The sequence below is a fragment of the Schistocerca gregaria genome, chromosome 2 (genome assembly GCF_023897955.1).
Source record: "Schistocerca gregaria isolate iqSchGreg1 chromosome 2, iqSchGreg1.2, whole genome shotgun sequence".
Taxonomy (NCBI): Eukaryota; Metazoa; Arthropoda; class Insecta; order Orthoptera; family Acrididae; genus Schistocerca; species Schistocerca gregaria.
Window position 1 is genome coordinate 493823467 of NC_064921.1, and position 15038 is coordinate 493838504.

Genomic DNA, 15038 nt, shown 5'->3' on the forward strand with positions numbered 1-15038 from the left:
CTTGTATTTGTATGAACTTATTTACTTTTTACTATTCAGAAAAAGTATAGTAAGTACAGTCATACATATAATTATGACACACTATTTCAGGCAGAGGACAAAATTAAAAATAACTGACAATAGTCCTTGTATTACTGGGCAGATATGGTTCAACAAGCTGGCACAAGTGTTGAAAACTTGTGAACCAAAGCTGTTACAAAGGAACTTGAAAGCCTTCTTAGTAAATACATGTTTGTCTTCATTCAGTGAATTCTAACCTGCTTGCCCTCTCTTGTAACATGTAATATAATTAAAATACCAAGACAAATGTATGTACCATAACTGTATGTAAATGTTATGTTGTATTCTACACAACCTATCTGTCGTTTGAAAATGAGATCAGCTTGCAAAAAATGTAAAACAAATAATCAATCATTCAGAGGTTGATTTTAATCTTCATTTACGAGATCAAGTAAATCTGCTTTATGCCATTTATTAACTAACTTCATTTTCTAGTCTAGTTCTTGGCTATTCCTAATTATTAAAGTTCTCCTTAGTGCAAAGATTTACACAACACAATTTGTCATATTAAGTGCAGTTGAAAAATAATTTGCTAAAGCCTCAATGGAAGAACGGCCAGGGAATAAATGTTCTCCTTTGGTAAAATGTAGACTTAGTGCTTTGTTTGTGGATTTCTAAATATTTAAATTCCGTTTCTTTGTCTCTTTTTCAGTGGAAAATTTGGTTTATGGTTAGATGGTGACCTCTATCAGGGGCGGACAGAGCCTTGCAGTACTTACGGAAATGAGCCTTTGACGCCACAGAAAGACTTCGTTGTGAAGACCTTGGAATGCTGGGCTTTCATCTGAACAGTGCTGCTGAAAGTGCTCAGATTCTAGGAATGCAAACAGAATGACATTTGAAAATACTGAATGCATGTTTCTGCCAGCTTTATTTTGTAAGAAGTGTAATTGAAAACAACTGCTAATGCGCAGTTTTATTAAAAGTTTATCCTTGATAATGGACTGCATGATCTGGAAAAATGTGCGGAGTCACCAGGCTCCGATAACAGCTTTGTTTGATAGACAATATGTTGTTTTGTATTTTTGTGTGGAATATTTAAATAATAGGATGCTTTTATGTATCATGTAGAAGGGTGATATTTCTTCCAAGAAGAATAATGGAAATTAGTACAAGGATAATGCATAGAATTTGTACAGTGTACATAAATTGTAACTCTGTAGTCTGGTAAGTGTACAGTTGCTGTATAAGAGATTAGTCAGGTAATTTCTGTCCGTGAAATAGGAAACGAATTTGTAACAGATCACTCAGAATTATTGAATAACAGCTGGTGAGATATGCAGTGCATGGTTATACTTAAGAGCAGACTGTTTTGATCAGTTAGGCTGTTGAACAGTGAGTAATGAAAGTTGTCAAGCTAAGGTGAAATGAAAGTGAATTAACCATTGTTCTGGAAGATGATTTTCTAGACTGCAGATGATTACATGAGTTACTTTTAGATCAATCTGTTAAGTGCAAGCAGCATGTTTCTCAATTAATTGGTACTTGCAGAAGGTGAAAATTCTGTATTTGAAAGAGGCTAATCTATAGAAGAGTGAAGACTATTTCTTGATGTCAATGAGGAGTAACATTTCAAGCACATTTCAAATTGTGTCTCTTGCTAATTGTACGAAATCCTAAAATCAGACATTAGAAACAACGAAATTTAGTGTATCACATATCACAGTAAAAGTTCGAAATAACCAGATTTGTATGAACTTAAATTGTGCTGCTCTGAATATTTTATTTAATAAAGACTGGTGCGAAGTTACCATTCATATACCGACTGACTGATAACTTGGAAGCTTTTGATGAGATGGACAGTACAGTTACCAGTAATTTTTTCTGAGATCTGACACTGTTCTCTCAGTGTTTCGCATTTGGTAAAACTTTGTGTTAATGGAAATATCTGTACTGATTTAAAAAAGAAAAAGCCTATTCAAACAACTTCATTAAAGCAGTGGGACTGTTAAACCACAAATTGTCTAAAACAATTTTAAATTATCGACAGATACAAAATAGAAGTTTACAAATGTCATATATACACAAAGAGGCATTATGTTCTATTAGCAAAATAAAAATTGTTTCAGTATGTAGAAATGGTCACAAAAATGACAAGTATAATGACAAGTATAATGATGAAAATGTGAAATATCATAGTTTAGATCAATATATTTGTATGACACTATCCTTCAATATATTTTTTCTGTATTTTGCTGGAAAATGTAATATTAAATTGCAGTAAATATTATAATCTAGAAATGTTAAGAACTGCTCACCTCAGAAGAAATGTGGAAAATACAAAGCATTCTGCGGGCAGCCTTGATATTCGATTAGTATTTAAAATGGACTTAATGCTTTGGGCTTGCCAAACCATTAATGCATACAACGGATACTGTATAAAATTGTTAGTGTTGCCTTAAATGTGTGCAAATGCAAATATGTTGAATATGTGGGAGATGTGCTGTTTCCTGCTTCATTGTTGCTGTGTGTGAATGAATGTGGTATTTTATTTTTTTACACTGATGTAGTGCTGTTTTCTGTACTTGTTTTCTGCCATTATATTCATAATAATGTACAGTGAAAATAATTAAATTTATTCTTGCAGTGGCCATAAATGGTTGCTTCATTTGCTTTTATTTTCCTTTTGAACTTGGTTTCAATTTTTTTGACTAGTACAAAGTGTGTAAATGAGGGATTATTATCTGATCTTCAGATAATTACATATGCAACATGATTTTGCTTAGACATTTTTCAGACTGATTTACACATGCGGCAACCAAACTTACTTAGACCAGGAACCCTTGCTCTAGAACTGTTCGCATACAGAACCTACACATACAAAATGTCAGCTTTGGCATGAAGTGTTAGAGCTGTAGCCTTTAGTTTTGTTTTTTTTTTCCTGCTGCTTTGATAAATGGGTAGTAATGTCTCATCTCAAGTTCACATAGTTGTAGAATCAGAAAAGTTTTGATATTAATTCTCACATAAATCACTTAATTTTCTGCAAAGTGCTAACGTAAAAGTTATTGAAGCTAGTATTACAGCCAGATTATTTTTATTTTAATGGGTGTTTTTTTCCAACTCAACATTGCTTCAGTCACAAGTATGTGCATGATTGTCTCTTCTTATAAGAAATCAATACTCCTTTTTAAGATTTTTGAAATTCATACAGCCTAAGTCTAAGCATGTTAGACCGCATATATGTTTATTAGGCAATGTTACATTGTTACAAGCTATTTAGTTTGTCGCTGGATGTTGATATGTATTTGGATAAAGTAATGAAAATATGAGAGGATATTACAGTGCTTATTTTTTGACATTGTTAGTGACACACTACATTCCAAAAATTTCCGATTATGTAACAATCCTTTTAAGAAAAGGGTGACATATGGGAACAAACTTGGCATGCTCTAGTGGCTGATGTATTACCAAGACGACTTGTTACAGATCAAGGGAAGATCTGTCTAGCAGACAGTTGCTTTACTAGGGCTATAATTATCAGAACAATAACTCTTCCTCAAATACTCAACTTTAGGATTATCCTAATTTCTACACCTTTTACGAATGTCAAAATATAATTGTTAATTGACAGTGATAAGGTTATGTAGTTTGTTCTGCACATGCTGTCTCCAGGCACTAAATAAATGACTAAATAAAAAAAAAAAGTACACACACATCGGAACCATGACAGTGATGTGTAGAATTTCTAGTGAATCTGAATGTGATACATTTGTTTCTACACTTGTGTTGTTTACATAGTTATTAAAGGTAATGGTAATTAGTATCACATGCACAGCTGCCTGGCTGAATTATCAACATGAACCAGTTATTTATTTCATTTACACAGCTTTGAAATCTTAGATCATTATGAAATGTAAAAATGGAACAAATTTAATTATAGTAGTAACTGTATTATAGAATAGTGATTGCTTCATTCACTGTTATTCTGGTAACAGCTAAAAGAAATTCATGTTTACGAGTAGGCAAGTGTTCAATTATTGGTAGAGCTGCCACATTGTAGGTGCTAAACCTTAAACATTTTTGTCAAGTGAAATGTAAGTTTGGAGTAATTTTGATGGTGATGCTAAGTTCATACTCAGCCTTTCTTAACAAAGTCTCTTGTTTGCAACTTGTGCTGCAGCATCGGAAACACTTGGAGACATTGATATGTGCCTGGGTGGCATAGTGTGTGAACTAGAGAGACAGATATGATCGGACTTGGCATCTGGAAGTGTTGATAACAAATCAAAATAGGAAAAGTTTATCATGCTTTATTAAAGCCTGTTCAATCAGAAGTCTTCACACAGTTTTCAATGTTTATTGTAATTCGTGTGTTGTTCATCACTTGAAACTTGCCTTCCTTTTCGCATTTTATGGGAATATCTCTGCCCATTTAATGCTTCTTTCTTTCAGATATTTTAATAAAGGAACTCAAGAACATGGCTCACTTGTGGCATATACTGCCAGCAGGACATAACCAGGGGGCGGCTAGATGTGGCCCCACCAAAAGTAGGGGCACAGATGTAGTGCAGAAACTGGAAAAATCAGTTTAAGAATTAGGTTGGGGCTAAAAGGTGCTTATCCATACATGAAAATAGTTTTGAGAATATGTAAGACAATCCCAAAGACTGTAGCATCTTACGAATGCATTTTCAGCACATTAATGCCGATAGCTACATTTGAAAGTCTGCCTTCACCTTCATTTGACCTGAATTAATTTATCTTGTCAAAAGAATAGGACACAGCTGCTAATCTCCAGTGACCTAATTAATTCTCAATGCTAGGAAATGCACAGTAAAATTATAATAAAAAGACTGTTGATGGAAACATATTTTTCAACTCCTGTTAATGTTAAATATCCTTTATTACTAAAGAAAAAATTATGCACTAAAATTTGAGCAGCAAATAAAATGTGCTTCATAGTATACCATACTAAAACTAATGTACAGTCCCATAAACTACACTATACAGATTTTGATTTCTTTTAAATTTTTAGGAAGCTTAAACAATTTGTAATTTATTTACTACAATGATGCATCTGACTTACTATTTGTAATATTCTTCATAAATATATATTTACATTTTTTCATTATTGCTTCATTTATATTATACTTATTTACAAACTTTAAATCTGGATTGAAAACTACAAGAAGGCAGTTTTACAGGTGAGGGGGAGGGGGGGGGGGGGGGGGTTGCAGCGCACAACTTTGGCAGGGGCCACAATATTACATTGTTAGGGCTCTAGCTGCAGGGTCTTTGAATGATTGATTAAAAATATTTATTTATTTAATTTTTTTAGTAAAGACCTCATTTTGAGAGCACAATTCTGAAATGGTGTGATATTAAAGAATACCGAGTGGAAAAACAAAGAAATAACCATATAGGGCAGCCATTTAGCAGCATATAAGCACAAAAAATAGAACAGTCATTCTATTATTAGTCAGAACCGACAGATTTTTCATTTTTTGCCAAAAATGAAGACTCTGTTCAGAGTAACCTCGATTTAATAAAAAGCCAAACATTTTAGTTACCATAAGTGAGTATTTTATTCACTTAAAATTGAAATAAATATTTGGTGTGTTCGACATTAGAACTGATACTTTACATTTCTGAGTAGTTATGAAAACATTTTCTTGAGTCATTAGTAGCCTGAAGAGTTTTAATCAATACAATTCTGTCTCTGCCCATTGCCAGTCTTAGGAGTCAAACAATTTTTTGTGCAGTATCTCTCTATCTCTCTAGTATTCATTATTGCCAAATATCCATTTCCCTGTGCTGTGTTCGAATAAATTGCCCTGAATTTTGAACCATCGTGGTCACTATTTAAGACTTGTCAGATACAGAATGTCACTGTCTACAGCAAGAGAAACATATATCAGCAGAAAACATGACTAGAGTGGTTACATTGCATGAAAGATACAGGCCTTCCACACTGCTGCTCATTCTGCAGCAATATGCATAAAGAATTGAGCTTCCTTGCCATATTCCCTGTACAAAGGGCCTAAAAGTACCCAAGGAAAAGTCCATAACCTGTAAACACTAAAGTTCTGTTCATTGCCAGTACCATATCATACAGAAATGCCCAAGAAAATGGCCTTTGTAAACCAAAATATTAATTACAAATTATAAAAAAATTACTGTTCTTATTTCAGTACATTTCCAGTGAAACCCATTTTTGACTGAGCGTATTTAGTCTGGTTTCTGCAATGACTAAAGATGCTAAAGAAGTCCATTCACAACCTATATTTGATATATTAGGGTGTTTGTCCTGAACTTTATTACTAAGTCCACTTCTATGCTATGGATTTATATCAGTGAAATATCTTTGACTTTCCTTGAAATACTGGGTTTACACCAACATTAACTCAGTGACAGGTTCTACATTTTTCAGCCAAATCTTAGTGGTTTTTGCATTGGAACCATTCTCATTGCTGAATGAAGCTGCCTGTGTGGTACAATTTCACGTTTGTCACCAGGAGAATGATAATCAGCCTTATGCTTCTGGTATGACACCAACTTGAAAACAATACTGTAACCAGTTCTCCCAATTAGTAATAAAATGTTTCATCTCTACTACTATTGGGTAGGTAGCACATTGGTAAGACATTGGACTCACTTTGGGAAGATGACAGTTTAAAATCCAAAGTCTGGATGAGGAAATAGGAATTTCATTTCCATAAAACAGTTGAAACAAATGCTGAGGTAGATCTTGTTAAAGGGACAAGGCTGCTTTACTTTCACATGTTTTTGCCAATCCGTGCTTATGCTATAGCTCCTATGTTCCAGTTGTAAATGAGTTGTAGAACTCTTAACCTTACTTCCCTTTCTTCTCTCATCCTATTTGAATTATTCTCAGGACTGTGTAACCATTCAGGCATTGCCATAATTAAGAAGAGGAAATTTCTCACATTGAGAGCCTTTATTGAATAAAGATCCTTCAGAAGACGTCAGTTTCGCTATCCTTCCTTCTACTGTTGAGAGCTGAGCAGTATAAGTTACTCCTTGTTACTGTAGTAATACTAACAAATTTGTCGCTTGTGTTAATATATATGGTAGGTTTAGTGTCATATGTGTGACAAGCTATGGTATAAGTAGGCTAGCAGCTGTTTCGGGCATAAATAAGGCTAGACGATGTGTACAGTGGCTATTACAGAAAGGTTTGTAAATATGTTACAACATATTATCATTACACATTCTTTAAAAAATCAAATGCATCTTTGGCCATTAAGGGTTACAAAGGTCAACACAGTTCTCGGAAAAAGTGTTTTTTATTTTTTTATTTATTTTTTTAGTTATTTTTTATTAATGCACCTTGGAATGGCAGTGCTGGACACATGAGCAGCTTTGGCAAAAGGGTAGGTTTATTTCTTACATTACTCTCGCTTTACAAACAGTCGGCTGTTAATATTTAGAAAGTTTAAATTTTGTAAACACTGTATCATTAACCTACATCTTGTTTGCAGAACATCATACACTCCTGTTTTGTATTGTACACTATAAAGTTTGTCTCTCTCTTTCTTTTTGGAGGAGGAGGAAATGTCAGATTTCTGTAGCAAGAATGTAAAGCTATCTCTGGCTTTATTGATCATCTCATGTTCTCTGAATGCTCTGAATATATTTTGTTTATTCTCCATCTATATAGAATGAAGGAATAATGAACGTGCAGCTTAAAAATAGCTTCGTTAGCTAGTATGGCTATGAAATTAGTTTAATAGTAGTGGTACTTGCTTACATAAGTATCAAAATATATGTAGAGCGCCACTTAAACTCCTCCACCCCCCCCCCCCCCTTCCCCAACAAAGTGACAGTTTCAAAGTCTCTTACGGGGAGTAGACAGGAAGATGAATAAAATTTGTCTAGCATCCAAATGCTTCATTTAGAGGTAATTTATATAATTCACGTTAGTGTAAAGTAGCAACTGAGGTAACAAGTAATGTTTGGTTGCTCTCGTGTTATGCTTTAGTCTGTAATTGTGCTTGGGCTGCTGTGAATATTTCTGCAGTGAATATTTATTTTTATCAAAGATGCTTTTTTAGGTTGCATAGGTTCCTATGTTATTGTCAACACAAAAATGTGAGAGAGGAGGAGGGAGAGAGAGATTTTTGTCTAATCATATAGCTTCTTAGTGTAAAATATATACACTTATCGATTGTACATAAAGAATAAATTATTTTGTAACACATGCATAATGTTGCCATTTGTTGTTAGTATACTGAGACAAGTGATAACTGTTAGCTGTAATGATAAAACGATGTAAGTCGGTGTTTTTTGTGCTTAACAAAAATATATGCACTGGATATAAGGGATGTGTTTGTGCTCAGTAGTAACAAAAGGAAAATATAAACAAATTTTAACTGGTTTGTCAACAAAAACAATGGGAAATGTTAATGAAAGAGAGATAGCACTTAACAAATTAATTGTTGTGTAAAAGGGTCTTTGAGATAAGCTTACATTGTTGTCTAGTAAAGACTTTAGTCTATGTAATGATTGCATAAATCTGCAGAAATGTGCATGACTTTAGATATTAAATTTGTTAGTAGTTACAATTTAAGGCAGCCTGGCTCCATTCTGAAAAAAGTATTGTCTGCAATATCCCTAAAACATGTTCAAAAAAGAGGTGTTTTACAGCAGAATATCAAGAGTGATAACAGAGATGCTCCACATCCTTGAAGAGTTTTGGTTGAAAAGTGTTAGCATACTTTCAATTTATAAATTGATCTCCAGTGATATAAATTGTTTCGCTGTTTGTAAATGACAAAGCAGTTCCTTGGGTGTCATCTATTACTGTTACTGATGTTATTATACCAACAGTTACTAAGCTAAATAAAATGCATGTTTCTGACAAAAGAAAATGGAAACATAAAAGAATTATAAAACAATTTTATGCCTATCATAAAAAGAAATTGACAAGGGACTTGAAAAATTTGCCACGGCATAATGTATGGATCTTTGGCAACTTGTCTGTTGCCTAAAGTAAGTGTCTAAATTGGATTACGGTCTGAAATTCACATTTGACTTCTTCATTTAAGATTCATGATAGAGAGAAAAATAATGTGCTGATGTAAACTGTTCATTGATGACAAAACTAAATGCATCTTTTGCCACCATTGTCTTTCAGAAGTATAATCACTGAACTCGTAAATGAGAATCCTCAATGTCAATTGTGGATATGCTCACCACCACCACCTGCATTAAAAAAAGAAATAATATTTACATTTACAGTGAATTACAAAGGAGATGCACATGAAAACAGTTTTTCTTTCACCAGATGAGAAGCCAGTAATTCTCCCCCCTCATTTAACATATTTGTAAATTTTTTTCTTGCTGGTCTTTCTGTCCATGAAACTTCACAAGATAGCTGTTGTGAAAGACTACAGCAATTAATATTACCTAGTTGTTACACATTCACGGTGCTCAAAATATCAGGAAGTTAGAATAAGTGTGCTAAACTTTAGCAAATACCAGCAATACATATTTTAGTTTTAGACAGAAGGAAGTTTAGTAATAATGCAAAAATCTGTAATATAAAACTGAAGATTTAGTTGATAAACATGCAGATTTGTATTAACTTTATATAAACATTCTAGTTCTTGATATATGGCATATTTTATGCATTATGAAGCCTCTTGTTAGATGAACTTTCAACTGTCAATAAACTAACAGTACCTAACTTATGTTAGTGTATGCAACTCAGTGCTATTAAGAGCCTGATCAGTTTCTTTGTAACAAGAAGGGAGACATTGTGATGAAAATGAACTGTGTGTGTCCTAGACTATTCCTCCTGTGATAAAAAATCGAGATGAATATGAAGTTGCTGAGAGGAAAGGAACTATTTAACTACAGAAACATTCAGAAGGAATGGTTATCTGATCAGCGTGTCGCTTGGGAAGTAGTTGTTTCGTGATGCATATGCCAACTTGAAAAGTTATTGTGCATGGAAAACAGTTTTGTGTTCTGCAGATTCTTTATCACTATGGAAAAGCACTTACCATGGTGGAAATATGCAAGTGTTAGTGAGAAATATGCTGAGTAAAATACAAAAAATAAGACCTAAATTTCACAGCAGATACTTTGTGAACTTCAAATGTTAAGATAAAAATCATCACCTAATTTTTAGTAACTGACAGAATTCAACTGGAATTAAAAAAAAATTACGTCACTGCTTTGGAAGTACTTGCTCATAATATAATAAGGGACTTTTGTGCTGCTTACAGAGCTCTTTTATGTTTGGTAATAACAACAAAGTAAAATTCCAGTCCTGGGAGTTAGACCAGACGACTAGTTTTGAAATGATGACCCAAGCTTCTGGTTATAATGGCTTACACTTGGTATTAATCAAGAGTGAAATGCAGTAGGAAATGATGAAATGTGCATAATATTACTGCAGTCAACTCAATGGGTGACTCATAGTTCTTGCTGTAGTAGGAGAGATATACATTCCTTAAAGAATAGAGAGAAATACAGAACATAAAACAGTCACTACTGGAGCATCTCTGCTGTTCAAGAACAGGAAATAAAGTCCTTCAATTAGCTCATAAACCAATATGTATCCCACATATGCCATTTATTTCAAAATACAAACTCCTTATTCATTAATGCTAAGTTCCAACAAGTTCTGCTAAAAACATCTATTTTAATGCTAAGAAATTCTATATTTATATGAAACCGGAGTTCAGGACCAATTTATATAAAACTATACCATGAGAGCATAAATGGAAAGTCACTGGGTTATGTTTCAGCCTTTGACACCTGTCGTTTGGTCAGTTTTAGAATTCTGTATCGAGGAACAGTTACACTCTTTGGACTATGATCGAGTCCACAATCTATTTTACATAATAAAAAGTAGCATATATGTCTTCTTAAACTTTTACATTAATGTAATGTATTTCCTGCTGACAATTATAAAGCTGAATTAATTTTTTTTGTAGGGTTCTAAGGGAACACACTAAATTTTCAAGCATGAGAATAATGGTTGTTTTCTAATAACATTAAAAATTTCTGAAACAAGCTGTGCCATTATTAAGTAATATGTGCTGCCAAGACAGAAAACTGACAGAGTGTAAACTACAAACTGAATAATGAGAGAGTTCTAGTTGCAGATGTGGACATCAGTGACAATAAAGATGGCAAAATATTAAAATTGTGAATAATACTTATCAACAGTTTGTTACAATTCTCAGTCAGTTAATATATCACCACTAGCAAAACCTTAAATCTAAATCTTCTTAAAACTTGCAGGGATTATTATTAGTAATTTTTATATTTGTACAAGGGCAACAAATTATTAATTTAGTGAATTCATTTTTTGATAATATTTTAGAATTGGATACACAGACATTGACTGAATTTGCTATCAATTTTGAAGTACACATAAAACTGAGTACAGGTGGTGGTGGTGATGGTAATGCTGCATTACCATCACCACCACAGCAAATAAATGGACATCTTGGAAATCATGTTATAGCTGTTACGTAGCTTTCAATTGATATATAATGGCACAGTTTGTAAATATTATTTATAGTGAAACATGTACTTCTCAACCTAATGTCAATTAGTTTCAGACTGAACTCAAGAAGAAGAAATTTTCAAAGTTGGCATTGCTATAATAATAATGCAAACTAGTATGAAATATATTGTAAGAAACCTATAAATTGTTAAACTTTGGAGTAAGTGAATGTTTTCTCACAAGTCTTGATTCATGGTGTTCTTGATCAAACTTGATGATGCATAATTTATCTGGAAGCTCCTCAGCAGTTAAAGAACTGTGTGTTGTTTTATTAATTAACATCAATGTATTGCAACTGATCACTTCTTACTCACAGTATCATATTTAGCTTCCATAATTTGTGTGTATCTTACTTGTGGGATATGATTTTCAGTTTAAAATAAAAAACGCTTTACATTTAGTGAAACAGATATTGTGCGTCTGTCAGGTGTTAATATTAATCCAGTAATAATTGTTTGTGTGGCATTTTCTGCAGTGATGGTTAAAATTAGAAAGATTGTATCTAAATTTTATGAATATTTAAATACACATTATCTGTTGTACTGAGATTCATTTAAATTTGTCTCAGTATGGTCGTTTGCCATTATTTCACAAATTTTTTCTTTGTTGAAAATAATTCAGTATCCTTCAATATAAAGATGCAGCATCAATACATAAAATCAGGTAACTCTACATTGAGGAAAAAACTTTTCAGCAATTTTCAAAAAAATGAATCTGTGAATAAATAACGGATCTTAATGGCTGACTTCACTTCAAAATCTTATAATCATCACCAAATGAAGACCAAGATCAATGCAATAACTGGATGTGAAAATTAATCTATTAATATAACAGTGACGTTGTCATACATCACTGTATGGTAAGACCCAAAACAGTACTTTTTTAGCCTATAAAGTAGTAACTTTACATTGTTGTTATTTTTTATTTTATTTTTTTATTTTTATTGTTGTTTTTGTTGTTCTTCTTGTTGTTGTTCTTCTTGTTGTTGTTGTTGTTGTTGCTGCTGCTGCTGCTGCTGCATTTACTTTTGGTTACCAGGCTTTTTATCCTTTAGGCAAATAAAATTAACAGTTTTTACAGCAGTTTTGGCTACGAGTGGGAAACATGATATTGAGGAAAAAAAACTTATTAACTATAAAATCCCCATCTAACCTAGTTTGTATGTCATGATTCAGAGATCTTCATTTTGCTATAATAAAAATAGATCATTTTATTTCTGCACTGAACTAGTCACTACAGATGAGGCTTGACTTACCCAGGCTCAACCTATAAAAGCGACACCCTCCACTCCACAGTTTCTGCTCCCTATGTTCTAACACTTTCTCCCAATTCATTTCCTCTCACCCTAAACATGTGGCACTCTCCACCAATGAACCTGCCAGTCTTTTTTTTCTTCTTCTTTTCCACCCCCACCCCACCCCTGCTCTCTCTGACCAATCCCTCCTCCGCAGCATCCCAACGCTGTGCATGGCAGCCTGGTCTTGCTAAGATCTAGTCTCAGCACACTGTGCCAGGCACCACTCGCCATACCCTGCTATCCCTCTCCCTCCCTCCCTCCACTCCGGATTGCTGCTTCCATTCAACACAGTTGCATTCTGGCCAAAGAGAGTAGTCATGTGTGAATGAAATGTGCTTGTTTGTGTGCATGTGTGTGTTTTCTTTCTGTAGAATGCCTTAGCAGAAAGCTCACTGTAATAAATGTTTTTGTGGTGCCTATCTGCAACTCAGTGTGTAATCTTTACAGCGAGTAACAATATGTCCTTTTCATAATATTGTTGGATTGAAAATTAAAATAGCCATGAAGCTTTTGAATTATCATTGCTGAACTAAAATTGGCTGTTCACCTTTACAGAGAATTTTTATTTTATATCATTAAGACACAAATACTATTCCAATAGTGACTATGCAATTCTCAGTGATGCCTCTGCTTTGAGTTCACTGGTACAGGATCAGATAATGATCATGCAATAGCCAATGTGGTGCAGCTACTAGCTGAGACTGCTTCTCACACTTGTGTGCTGGTATAACAAACCATAGTTAATCATTCAGTCAGATGTGAATATGTAGAGCTAGGAAAATTGTTCAGCTTGTCTCTGCATCTCGCTAAGTTATGCCATATGTATAGTAGATTGAATCTAAATGCTTTGAATATGGTGTTATGTAGATGGAATAATGTGCTAGCTACCACCTCATTTTAATAAACTTATATTTGGAAGGGAACAAAAATGCACAATCGGATTTATTTAAAGTGTTTTGTTGTCTAGAGAGCAATTACATGCCACTGCAAACAGTTTCTATTTAAAAACAACAAGTTTATAAAGTTCTTGGGAACTACAGTGTAAATAAATAAATGTAACAGCTAGAAATGATTTTATCAAATGAGTTAGGTGACATGTGGAGTTAGTTTTAAGTTTGATAGTTTATACACTGAAACTCCGTTATAATGGCACTGGTTCACTCAGCTGTGCTAGGTGGCAGCCAAATCCTCAATAGCTGACTCAAAATCTCTCTCACAGTTCATGTATAAATAGTCAGATTCAAAATGTCCCTCGCAGTTCATGAATAAATAAACAAACTTTTGAGTCTTGAATGTGTATAAACACCCTTCCCTAACAAAATTTAAAGTTTCACACATAGAATAATTCTAAAACATAATGTGAATTAGACTTCGGAAATATCTAAGACTCAATACTTACGCTGTGTGACCAATTGCCAACCAAGAAGCAAATTAGACACTAATTGGATACTGAAGACTGAATAATATCTTTCCCATAATATCAAGAGCTGAAGACAGTGCTCATTACTCTTCTGAGTCTGATTACCATGTCCAGCTTATTCACTTACCCTCACTACTTCCACTAGCTTACTGCTTATTGGCTGTCTCTTAATCTCTGCCCTGCTATGCCGATCTGCCCTAGCAACATGATTGGTATTACTGTTTAATAATACAGATCTTGAACCATTTATCCATCATTAATAAAAAGACTTTCATTAAATATTGTACTCAAAATGGATCAGAAAATATCAAACACCATGTATCTAAATGAACTGCTTCTCACGAAACATTCTGTTAATATTAACATTCCATTTTTATGCTAAGACATGAATAATCTGCACATTTTCTATATTAAGGATGTAATAATTTAAGAATAAGGCGATCTTGTTAACGATATGCTTTGGATGTTCCGCAGTGTTGTTTCCATTTCATGCACAATATTTTGACAGTTGCCTAACCCTTCTACAGGTGCTGCGAATTTTGCTGTTATGTGTATTTGCTGCCTGGACATCTACCACTGCTATTTATAGCTGAGATCGATTCCTGACACCCATTAACCCCCCCCCCCCACCCTCCCCTTTTTCAGATGTTGCAATGATATTCAGCGAAACAGGAATGCTCTCAGCATTTTTCAACTCTGGTGGATGCGATGACCAGTTAGATTTTAATTAATTATATGCCAGATGCCAAATGTTATTTAAATTGAAATTCTGT

General features: G+C 33.7%; 1 protein-coding gene across 1 annotated transcript in view; it reads left to right on the forward strand.

Moving 5' to 3' along the window:
- Window positions 1–12090, forward strand: part of LOC126328053 (nuclear receptor coactivator 7-like) — a 771498-nt gene extending 759408 nt beyond the window's left edge. Inside the window, 1 exon segment of the mRNA XM_049995955.1 lies at window positions 713–12090. Coding sequence (XP_049851912.1) covers window positions 713–848 — 136 coding nt within the window. The 3' untranslated portion in view covers window positions 849–12090.
- The last annotated feature ends 2948 nt before the right edge of the window (window positions 12091–15038 follow it).